The following is a 12,509-nucleotide window of genomic DNA, read 5'->3' on the forward strand; positions in this document are numbered from 1 at the left end:
AGCCAGATTGATGAAGAGTACTGTTTGTCACTCATTAAGTCCATGCCTCAGAGACTGCAAGCTGTTATAAAAGCCAGAGGTGGTGCAACAAAATACTAGTGATGTGTTGGAGCGTTCTTTTGTTTTTCATGATTCCATAATTTTTTCCTCAGAATTGAGTGATTCCATATTTTTTTCCCTCTGCTTGGTCTAAAAAAGTAACTGTTACTGACTGCCACAATCTTTTTTTCTTGATTTCTTATAGTGTTTCTTAAAGCCAGAAAGTTGCCATTTGAAATGACTTTAGTTTTGTGTCATGTCTGTGATCTGCTTTTTTTCTACAAAATTAAACAACTGAATGAACATCCTCTGAGGCCGGTGATTCCATAATTTTTGCCAGGGTTGTACATTGTGAGAAACTAAAAAAATTAGCTGTAACAAATTATATCAATTTTTTTTAAGTTGATCCAAAGTAGCACTTTTTTCAGTGCATCATGCTTTTGAGATATTAAAACATATTTCTCGTGTCAAGCATTAAAGCAAAAGCTGCAGTCTTGCACACCTGTTCAGCGCCATAAACAATATTACGGCTCTTTCTTCACATTTTGCAAACTTGAAGCTGCTTTTATGCAGGATTAGTGGCGTCAAACTCACGAGTGAATGAGCAGCTTTTTCGTAATCTGTCAATATGATACATGCAGATTGCAAAAAACATGATGTGATAGAGGAAATCTGAGCTCATATTTGGATGCAGCTCCTCAAATGACCCTACATCATTTCTCAAAGTCCATGCAAGAAAAAAAATGTTGACCAGTGTTCTGGCCGTATTGTCCCTTTTGGGCTACTGTATCAACATGGCAGCCTCCATTAGGGGTCCATTCCCATGCAGATATAATGGTGCGTTTACACATAGGCAGGACGCATTACGAATGTCATATTTGCGTTATTCTTGGCACATTCCTGACATTCTTAACATGACTGAATCGGTTTCTTAATAGTGCGTGTCGGTGCGTGATATTCATGATTTTCGAGGAGCATGTTTTTGGCTGTCAAAAAATCTTCCATGAATGTCATGCACCACCCTCATTTTGCCTCATGTCGCGGAGGTCACAACTGAGCGTGTTGATCCGTCTTGATGAGTGGTGAGCCTTAAAAAGCGTGACAGTGTTCTTCTGATGTGCACACAATTAAACCCTGCTGCACCGCATTCAGTTTCATTGCTGCAGTATGCTGAAGGAGGACAGTGACGTCAAATCGGCTAAAAGTTTTGTTCCAATGCTCATCAGCGCAGTCCCGCAGGTGTTCCACCAGCTGCATGCGCCTGATGTTTGGGAAAACGAGTGAGACGAGAGCTGTGTGGAGCCACACATCTGGCTCTCTCAGTTTCCTCCTCGTCTCTGCGCCACTCCATGACACAGAGCCCAACTAAGCATGCAGTCACAAAGTTCTTCTGCTGTGGATTTTGAGGAGCAAACTGGAGCGATTTGAATTGTTCAGCAGCTGATTGTTGAATATGGGGGTGCGTGTGGAGACAATTCGCCTCATTCACAATGTGACAGAACTTAACGATGTGCTGTTATGCGCGCAACAGCACAAAATATTATTCTTGACCGTGCGTAATGGTTCCTGATAATTCTCCAGCAACACATGCCATTAATTGTAACGTGTGGTAACAGGTTGCAGCAGTTCCTGAGGACACCTGACGCCTCTGCCCCAAATCATCACCTTCGTGATCAGCAGCCAAGAATGTATACTTCGTGACATTCGTGACTTGCCGTTGGTATCTGTAAACACAGCTTAAAGGGCTCATTCTAAGTTCATGAAAACACGTCAGTTTGTTGTTGCAGGTAATTACACAGTAATAAACAGAGTGCTGTGTTCCATTTCTTAAATCCTACACACTGTGGCTTTAATTCCAGATCACACTGGGACAAAACCATGAATAGATCAGACTGGCGTTAAAACAGCCACACAGCCATCCAGGCAGCTGATATGTTAGTTCTTCTGTTTGTTTAGCTCATGCCAAAACTGTTGTTGGTACTCACCTCTTCTGAGAGGCAGAATAACGGGAGCAGGAATTGCCATCCCAGGCACAGTAAGGGTCTCTGGCCAGACAGCAGTCAGCACAGGCCTCGCCGTACACGTCACAGCGGTGAAGGGCCAGCTGGGTCAGGCCGACCAGAGATGATACGTACAGCTGTTGCTGTTGAAAGAGGACACATAAGTCTGACTAGGGATCACTTAAGGTGGCTGGAACAGATGGGAACAGTAACATAACTTCAGTTTGGGGCTGTTACAAGGGTGCAAACAACGCACACCACTGGGTTTAGTGAGGGGGGAATGTCACATCAGAAGTAAGATATACAGTGCTGCTTGAAAGTATGTGAAACTCTTGAGCTTTTTAGGACATAAAAAACAAATAAAAATTTAGGCTTTTTTATATAAAATTTCTAAAATGATGCCTGTTGAACTCACAGTAAAAAGTAGTGTCTACATCATGTATTAAACGAAATAAAAATCTAAAAGCCAAAATCATGGTGTGAATAAGTTAAGTGCACCTTTTAATATAGCAGATGTAACTCATCACTTTTATATCCAGTCTTCTTCAGACAACTCAGAGGATGGATACATGAACATTTCCAAGACACTGAATATGTCTTGGACATTATTTACATCACTAATGAAGAAACACAAACAGTATGGCACTCTATGGTACACCTGCGTGGATCAGACTGTTCTCAAAACTGAGTGACTGTGCAAGAAGGAGAAGAGTGAGGAAAGCCACCAAGACACCCAGATGACTCAGAGGAAGTTATCGGCTTCGATGGCTGTGATTGAGGAAATAATGCATAGTGCAAATTTTGTATTTTGCATCATCTCTCATAGCTTCATAGTGGAGTGAAGCAGATAAGAATTTTATTTCAACAAAAAAGATCAAATCTAAACTTTCATCTTTGATGTGCCTTCTGGCAAACAGTAGCAGAACTTTCAAGTGTTCTTTTTTTTTTTTTAAATCCTTCTCGAGACCACATCATCATGAAGCTGTATAACTTGGAGCTTCAGTCATGTTGCAGAGTTTTGCTTTCACACTGAGATAGTATTACTGCATAAAGAACTGAGCTAAATTTGACAACATCTACAATAAAAACAGACGTCCAAAGCAGTTTCTAGGTGCTGTGTTTTAGCAGAAACATAGCAAAACTGACAACAAACTCACATGTAGCATAAACTGCACAAACACATTAACCCTCTGGGGCCGATGCCGTCGTATACGATGGCTAAGACCAAGCATTACTAAATTATAAATAACTTTTGAATGATATGAGATAGAAACTTACTTTTTTTGCTGAAAATTTAACTCCGCGGAATTTTTGAGCCAGCCATCGGACATCTTTGTACTCCTCATAGAAGCTGTGTGATGACGTGCGCAATGTGAGTGTCCAATCGGAATTGGTTCACCGTAACATGGTTTTCCAAAATCCAATCGTAGGGCAGATTTACCTCACGTGAAAAACCAAAGATCATTTTCAGGAGTGATATGTTACTAGTTGGCCCGTTTGAATAGCAACCTGTGTGCTCCAATGAGTACATACTATTAGTACATACTCAGTGTGCCCTGCGCCATTACGCACAGCGATCAGTGAAAGCAGGAACACACGGAGAGCCTCTGATGACAATCTCACATGCTTATTCAAAGAGTGTGTAACTATCAGGATTGCTCCACTAGTTTGCATGTGAATGTTACTGGATAACTCTATTGTTTTCTCTGCGTAAAGCACTGTTTACCATATCAATGGACAACAAAAGGCATAGACCATTTTGAATATATTGTTCAAAATGTGCATTTGTGTTTATTGTTTGAACCTTTTTTCTTGTACAGTCTTTCACACAAGACCTAAAATTACCTTTATAAAGTGTCAAAACAGTTGTTTATTATAGTTTGCTGTGTGTTTTGAATAAATGTGTGTGGAAAATTATTTTTCGCTTAATTTTTTCCTTGCCTATTTTTGATTGTAAACCTTTATTACACTTATAAAACACAACAAAAACATATATATTCAGAAAGCACAGGTTGAAAAGAAAGAGACATAAAGCTTGATTGTGGGATACAGGGAGAGCTGTTAACAGCAATAATAAAACATTTATGCCAGGCGAGTGAACTGTCCAAAAAATGCCCTCCGACCCCAGAGGGTTAAAAGTTTTTTTTTTTTAAACACGTATTTTCTATATTTTATGGCGAATTAAAAGGAATTGATCACTAAGGTTAGTTTACTGCACATTAACTGGTTGTTTTAAATCCATGTTTGAACAAAGTTTAAAATAATACTGTTATACAACACTTTGTTTTTGATGAAAATCTCCAAGCTGGATCCACGGTTTCCCCCTATTTGCCACTTTTGTCACTGACAATTTTCTCTCTACTGCCACCTGCTGGTTTGGAGAATATCGTGATAAGAATCCAGCTGTATAAAAGCCTTTTTCATGCAGTGTTGGGTGGGTGAGGGGTTTATAACCTCAGCAGTGTTTCTGGATGGCAGCTGAGCCTGGGTGAAACACTCCACAAGCACAGATGTGGCTAATGACACAACTTAAAATGTAGAGGGTACGTGCACTGAAACACACAAGCTGTGGATCCTTGGAGAGAATGTGAGAGTAGCTCATCTCCACGATGCTCACTGCCAACACATTGCACCATCAAATTTTATGATATCCTGTGTGCAATACTAACTCAAGAATGATGTCATAGAATCCAGAATAGGCCAAGAAACTGAATGACTTTGACAGACAACACCAAATGTTTTATGTATTTTAAATATTTGTGTGTCCCTTATTTTCCTCAGACTCACTGGTATTGATAAATTGTAAAACAGAGCAGAAGCTCCAAAACTGTATGCATGCAGCATGTGACACTTTCAACCTCTTTTGTTCATTTCATTGCCGCTTTTCTTGACGTTAGCCCATAAGAGGTACAAAATAAATCTTATTGCAATGTGATGCACAGACATGCTTACCCGTTTGGATGAGATCTTCATTGTTGTGATCGGAGTAGGAACCTGAAAAGACAAAACAATTTGTCATGAACACAGAGAGTTAAACTTAAGGGCCCCTTCACACATAGTATGAATAATTACAACTCAGGGCGACTCACGGCGGAACAGCTCGTATGAGCGAACCATTAAAACATCAAGCTGATCGGCAGATGTGCACGATGCCGCTGTGATGGTTCGTGCACGTGGGAACACAGTGCGAGCAGCTGCGTCTGCTCCTCTGTAGATGACCCATGGTCACAGACGTACAGTCATGAATTGAAATGAATGAGAAGCAGGACGCTCTTATCATGTCCACATCTGCTGGCAGCGTGTCCAGCTGGCCCCACCCACATGTCCTGCCCGACACGCGTGTCTTGTTGACGGTGCACTGCAGGACAGACACCACGTCATGTGGAACAGAGCTCACATCGGTGGTGTGGCATTCAGATCACTGCAGCATGTTATGATCTGACTGCCCAGATCACCTGAGGCAGCCTGTCAATGTGCACGCCATGCGCGTGCTCGCTGCAGCCCATTGCAACAGCGATATGTTTTTATGTATGTCCATGTGATGACAACAAGCAGACACACGTGTGTCACAGTGGACAGTTGTTAGTCCATTTCCATCCAAACACGGTACGTGTTCCCCACCCGTGATGTCCAGAACCACAAATCTCCGCAGCCGCTCCTGTCGGCGGACACACCCCCTGTCAGTTCAGCACACACACCAATGAGTCTCTGTGTCTGTTCGCAAAGCCATATTTGTGGGGACACTTAGACAGTGATCATCTGCTGACTGTTGTCGTCTTAACAGTGCGAACAGCCACACATTTTCTAAGTGCCAAGCAAAGGGTGTTAGATATTCGTGTGTCACCTGGAATTTGGCCGACACCTGCCACGAGAGGGTTCGATGGGCTCTCACAGTACACACTCTGTCTTTCAGCTGCTGGTGTGCGCAAACAGTTGTAGCAGCAGGTGTACGAGGCGTTAGAGGCAGCTACGAATTTACACATTTTCCATACGATTCCTGTTTCATGCACACTTCATACGCAATTTGACCAAATTTGCACTATGTGAGAAGGGGCCCTAAGTGATGTCAAGAGGAGATAACAGTGATGAAATTGGAGTAAGGCAAAAATCCTGAAACTTCTGTGACAAGGTCACCAGGGCAGAAGGGAATCTATATAAGCGCCCAAATCCCAATGCAACCAAGGGATATGTGGGAAGTCTCCCAGTAAAACATTTTAGAGTTCTACATACACGAGTCCACATCAATAAAGGATAAATTCTAATACAAATGAAGTACAAAGACTTAAACATTTGTGAAATCTCTGAAAACTGAAAATAAATATAACAATGTCAAATATAAATGTATAAGAATGTGAGGAATTTATTTCATTTTTTAATTTCTGCACTGTGCAAAGTGGTGTCGAGTGATATAAGGTATTTTTTTTATGTGAAGGATTGATCTGTAGCAAAATAAAAAATGGGTCCTGTTCATAAATTAAGATGATTTGATAAAATGATTAAGTAGGAATATGGGCAGCATGGTGTCTTAGTGGTTAGCACTGTTGCCTCACAGCAAGAAGGTTGTGGGATCACTTCCCACAAGGGTTCTGATTCCATACAAGCCATTTTTGCTTGAACAGGAAAATTTCATGCACAGTTGTTCCTTCTTTGTGAACTGGAGTAGCACAAAGTTTTAGACTGTGCCTTCGTTGCCTAAAGGCAGACCACGCAGCTGGTCAGAGCGTTGGCCCCTCCGCATGGAGAGGGCGCACCCATTGGGTAAACACACATTAGGCGTGGCTGCCGAAGGACTCTCAGTCTCTCTGCATCGTCCTTCCTCCATGTGCTGCCTGCTTGCATTGTGGCTGTGGTTGACAGGTGATGGTCTCTGGCACTGGGGGTCAATAGGCTCCCACTTGTGCCTGACTCTCTGCCCCGGCACTGCCCAGAGAATACTGTGAACATGACCAACCTCTAAGGGCAGGCAGCCATTTGTGCATCTCTTTTGGCTATGATGAGATGAGCTACTGAATTTAAGCATATTACAAAGTGGAGATTAAAAAAACAAAAAAAAACAAAAAAAAAACAAGAATTCCCTGAGTGGTGGCGAGCAAAGAGGGAAGAGCCCATCGCAGAATCCCTGTCCAACAGGTGGGCATGAATAGGATTGGTGACAATGGGCAGCAATGACAGAGTCCAACACCCACTGGGAACAGGTGGGTGTTGGACTCACAGGAAATGTCCCAGTATTTAACTGATGGTTAAATACTGGGACAAGGCCAATAGTCCCAATAGACAATAAAAAGTTAAATGTTGAATTCTGAATTTCAATGTTGAATTTTCAAGACTACAACATACATGTTTTTTTACTTGTTTTGGAGGCCCTGTGACATACAGTGCATCCAGAAAGTATTCACCGTGCTTCACTTTTTGCACATTTTGTTACGTTACAGCCTTATTCCAAAATGGATTAAATTTTTTTTCCTCAAAATTCTACACGCAATACCCCATAATGATAATGTAAAATAAGTTTTTTTTTTTATTATTTTTGCAATTTAATAATAAAAACACCCCTAAGAAATCACACAAACGTAAGTATTCACAGTCTTTGCCATGAAGCTCAAAATTGAGCTCAGGTGCATCCTGTTGCCACTGATCATCCTTGAGGACAGAGGAGAACCTTCCAGAAGGACAACAGTCTCTGCAGCAATCCAGCAATCAGGCCTGTATGGTAGAGTGGCTAGATGGAAGCCAGTCCTTAGTAAAAGGCACATGGCAGCCCACCTGGAGTTTGCCTAAAGGCAGCTGAAGGACTCTCAGACCATGAGAAACAAAATTCTCTGGTCTCATGAGACAAAGATAGAACTCTTTGCTGTGAATGCCAGGAGTCATGTTTGGAGGAAACCAGGCACCATCCCTACAGTGAAGCATGGTGGTGGCAGCATCATGCTGTGGGTATGTTTTTCAGTGGCAGGAACTGGGAGACTAGTCAGGATTGAGGGAAAGATGAATGCAGCAATGTACAGAGACATTCTGGATGAAAACCTGCTTTAGAGCGCTCTTGACCTCAAACTGGGGTGACAGTTCATCTTTCAGCAGGACAATGACCCTAAGCACACAGCCAAGATATCAGAGGAGTGGCTTCAGGACAACACTGTGAATGTCCTTGAGTGGCCCAGCCAGAGCCCAGACCTGAATCCGATTGAACATCTCTGGAGAGATCTGAAAACGTCTGTGCACCGACACTCCCCATCCAACCTGATGAAGCTTGAGAGGTGCTGCAAAGGAATGGGCAAAACTGCCCAAAGATAAGTGCACCAAGCTTGTGGTATCATATTCAAGAAGACTTGTAGCAACCAATGACGTAATAATGGCCAAGAATGTAATATCTGACTTGAAGCTGTGATTTCTTAGTTTTTATTTTTAATAAATTTGCAAAAATAAAAAACAACTTTTTTCATGTTGTCATTATGGGGTTCTGGGAGTAGAATTTTGAGGGGAAAAATGAATTTACTTTTGGAATAAGGCTGTAACATAAAATGTGGAAAAGTAAAGCACTATGAATACTTTCTGGATGCACTGTATATTACTTGTATATCCAAAAGTAGGGGTGTGACAGTACACAAAAATGGTAGTTCTGTGTATTTCCAGTTTAGTGGAAACAAGAAGGACAACATTAAATATTATATATATACGAGGGTAGGCTGAAAAGTTCTAAGGCTCATGGGGAGCCTTAGAACTTTTCAGCCTACCCTCGTATATATATATATATATATATATGTAGTCCGGAGTGTAAATGTTTTGCTCATGTTTTGTTTGTGGACAATGCCTCAACGTGAAGGCTGATGTTCAAAGAAACAAGAGAGAGAAAATAAAGCAAAGTATTATGTGACCCTTTTATTTACATACTATTGCACACATCTTAAGTCAATACAGCAAACCTGTCAACACTTTTTTAACTCAAAACTCTCACTGCAAAACAATTACCTTAAATACCTCCACCTCCTCCAGGATGAGCTCCTCAGTCTGCAGGTCATCTCTCGGGAGCACAATAACTTTCTGTACTGTCCCCTTGTCTGTGGATCGACACACACATGCACGCATGCACGCACACACACACACACACACACACACACACACACACACACACACACACACACACACACACACACACACACACACACACACACACACACACACACACACACACACACACACTAAATATCAGCTATATTCAGTCTGGTACAGATGCATTTTGACAGTGACACAATTGTAATTTTGCAATAGATTCAAAATGAAGCAATCAAGATGCAATTCAAATGTGGATCATTGGCAGTCACGATGTCCCATTCAAGTTATTTTGCTTCAGATCCAGGTCTTACTCATTTAATATTGAGTATCCAGAGTCCAAGTCTGATCCTTGTATTTTCCAAGATAATACACTTACACAGGACACACTGCAAGTACTTTAAAGTTACAGCAAAATATTTACATTTGATGAGGTGTGCAATACATTAAGAAAACACAATGCCAGTGATAAATACCAGAAACATTGTGTGCTGGACTTGACACTAGGTTTTTGCTGGTCCACTGATCTACTGGATTCTGCTGCCAGTTGATATCAATACACCAGCACCACACCCCATCTTTAGACCAGTATGACTACAGGTGCACAAATGACTGCAATCTTACTTGCTATTAAGACAAGTTGAGCACTGGACTTTAAAACCTCAGGAGCATCAGGTGGAAACTACCAATGACATGTCCATTATGCTGTGGACTCCTCTGCACAGGTAGAAGACATAAACAAAGTCCAAGACATATTCATTGAGTGGAAAATGGTCACGTATCCACGGCTGGGAAAGTATTTTTTGTTTTTGCTCAATAGCTGTTTTTAGACATTTTTATGAAAAATTCAAATTTGATCATTCCTTCTTTGCATTTATTTTACAACATATTTTAAATACTGTCCTTAAAGTCCAGTGGTGCCAGTAGAGTATCGTCCAGCTGCACCATACTCTTCAAATCCTCACACGGTTCTTTTGAGTTGAACCTGAAACAGTGGTTTATTCAGTGTACCAATTCAGAACATCACAGCAAACCTCCTCTGTCATCCTCAGCTTCACCACTGCTTTATCCTATTCAGGCACAGCTCACAAGAGATGTATTCCCTCTGCCGATTTTTGTAAAGACTTTGGAATTCCTGTGAGCTTCACAGGTGTATTACGGCTGTTCTGGTGAGCTTCGGTGCAGGGCTGAATGTCTTCCTCTGACAGCTGCTGAAAGGACAGACATTCCTGCACCCAGGCTGTCAGTACGCTCAGCCCAACTGGTCTCCTCCCAGCAACCGGTAGATGAACAAAGAAGCTAAAAGATCCAACATGTGAGGGCTGAGGGCTACAAGGTGGCTGCTGTCACACATTCAAGGTTCAGGACATACAGGTGAGTCATCTTTTCAACACCAGTAGGCACGATTAAGGTGATGGATATCCTAACTGTACCGCCTCGTTTCTTTTCTCTAACACCATCCTGCTGCTGATCCCCCCTCCCCGCCCTGCAGGTACTAATCCCCTGCTGTTTACTTCATGTGAACAGGGTGAGGTACAAACACTTTGATTGGTTAAATTTACACTGCAGTACAAAAGACAAGAGTGCTTTTCTGTTAATGATAAATGACTGCAGTGGAGACAAACCCACCGCTTACATGAGATTATTTACCTTTCCTCTGTCACTGGCAATTCTAATCAAAGGGTTCAGACTGACTCCGTGCACTTTACAATCAGAAACACGTGTGAAGTGCATAAACACAAAACCTCATGTGGATTTAAACTTGGCATCACTCACCAGTCCCTAAAAAAAGCACTTCATAGTTGCCGTCTGCAGCTGTCACCTGATCCACTGTGATGGTGGTGAACTCATAGTCCACGTTGGTCCGAACCACCAGGGGGCGCTTGTGTACTGGGTACACAGCATTGTGCATGGCAGGGTGATTCCTCATAAAGTTAATCACTTCATCTGGATAGTCCTTTGTGGACTTCATGCTGGGGGTGAAAGTACCTCCAGGGCACTGAGATGGAAACAGAACACTGTGAGTACAGGTGACACCCATGAAGGGCATGAAATAGAATCAGATGTGAAGGTCTGGTATGTATGTTTGGTTATGTTAATGCCTCTATTGTTGTCACATGGTTCCTATTTGAGTCTGAGTAACGAGAGCAAAGCCACTATTGTGCCAGCTTGATGTGGGATCGGCGTGCCGGGTCAGCAAGGGGTGAGGCTCACCGTGCCGGGTCGAGGGTAAGGGATCTTTCCTGTATAGGCCACCCACTGGTAATTGGGTCCCTCCTTGTGGGCGAAGGGTCCGTTGAAGACCATGCGGATGTCAGCCATGGAGTAGACACACACTGCCGAGCCTTTGAACACAGAACTGTGGAGCAGAAGTGAAGAGTCAGAAAACTGTGTCACACAAAAATGAACAAAAATCAGGTTTACACACCATCTTAAAGTATACTTTGCTTTGAGTATGAACAGAATTCACAAAATTGGCTTTGTGTTAAAATCTAGTTATTTTGAAGTACCTTTATTTCTATGGCATACCACAGAATTACAGCCAGTTTTATTGTTGTTAAAGTATTTATTCTGGGAGGGCATTTCATGGCAAACATAATGAAGTCACTCCACAGCATCTTGCAAATATTATGTATACATGGTTTGAAATGTATCCTGTATTTGATAGAAACTCAAACTTTCTGCCTTCCAGGTAAGAAAAGAAAAATGCATATACATGCTCATAAAAATGTGTCACTATAAAAAAAAAACAAAAAAAAAACATTTGTATTAAGAACTGACAACTGGGTGAGTGTTGTTTTAGCAGTCCAGCAGATATCCAGCAAAACATTTGTGTGAGATATATTTAGATTTTATCCAGAATTCTTAACAGGATTTCGAGGCCCAGTTTCATACAGTGGTCTAATCTTCTTTAGTTGAATAAACTCACTTAGTTGACAATTTTTTCACATTAATCGTTGCACAAAGCACTTAGCTAAATTTTCACGTTACCCGACTGAAGTTTTTATCCTGGTACATAGGAGAGTAATCTTATTTTAGTCGACAAAACGTCAGTGTCTTGGTGGTGGCTATACTTTATGGAACACTCAAAGCACCCCATGTTCCTCGTTTTCCTTCAAAAGGATAGTTTCCCCTGCAACAGACGACTGTCATGATGCGTTTATAACAGTTCTCACACAAGCCACCGGGCGTAGCTGTTACACTGAGCAACGTTGTGCGCACAAAAAGGCTTGACGGAAGTGCAGAAGAAGAAACTGAAGAGTGAAACTGCTAGGCTAAGTGCTAAGCACATCATTCTGCAGTTCGTATGGGTCCATATATGTTAATAAAGCCTAACGAAACAAAGGCTACATAGTTCATGGCAAAGACCAACCTGGAAGTAAAGAAAACTGTCACGCATTGGAGCTATTGGAGTTATGCCCG

The 12,509-nt window shown here is 41.8% G+C and overlaps 1 protein-coding gene across 4 annotated transcripts in view; it reads right to left on the bottom strand.

Moving 5' to 3' along the window:
* Positions 1 to 12,509, bottom strand: part of LOC117507435 (semaphorin-3F-like) — a 301,103-nt gene that overhangs the window by 13,013 nt on the left and 275,581 nt on the right. For all 4 annotated transcript variants that reach the window (XM_034167307.1, XM_034167306.1, XM_034167308.1 and 1 more), the window contains 5 exons: positions 11,301 to 11,445; positions 10,863 to 11,085; positions 9,006 to 9,094; positions 4,992 to 5,033; positions 2,025 to 2,182 (listed from right to left, as the gene is read on the bottom strand). In XM_034167307.1, the coding sequence (XP_034023198.1) occupies positions 2,025 to 2,182; positions 4,992 to 5,033; positions 9,006 to 9,094; positions 10,863 to 11,085; positions 11,301 to 11,445 (657 nt within the window). The remainder of the gene's footprint in view (positions 1 to 2,024; positions 2,183 to 4,991; positions 5,034 to 9,005; positions 9,095 to 10,862; positions 11,086 to 11,300; positions 11,446 to 12,509) is intronic.

The sequence above is a fragment of the Thalassophryne amazonica genome, chromosome 3 (assembly GCF_902500255.1).
Source record: "Thalassophryne amazonica chromosome 3, fThaAma1.1, whole genome shotgun sequence".
In the NCBI taxonomy this organism is placed as follows: Eukaryota; Metazoa; Chordata; class Actinopteri; order Batrachoidiformes; family Batrachoididae; genus Thalassophryne; species Thalassophryne amazonica.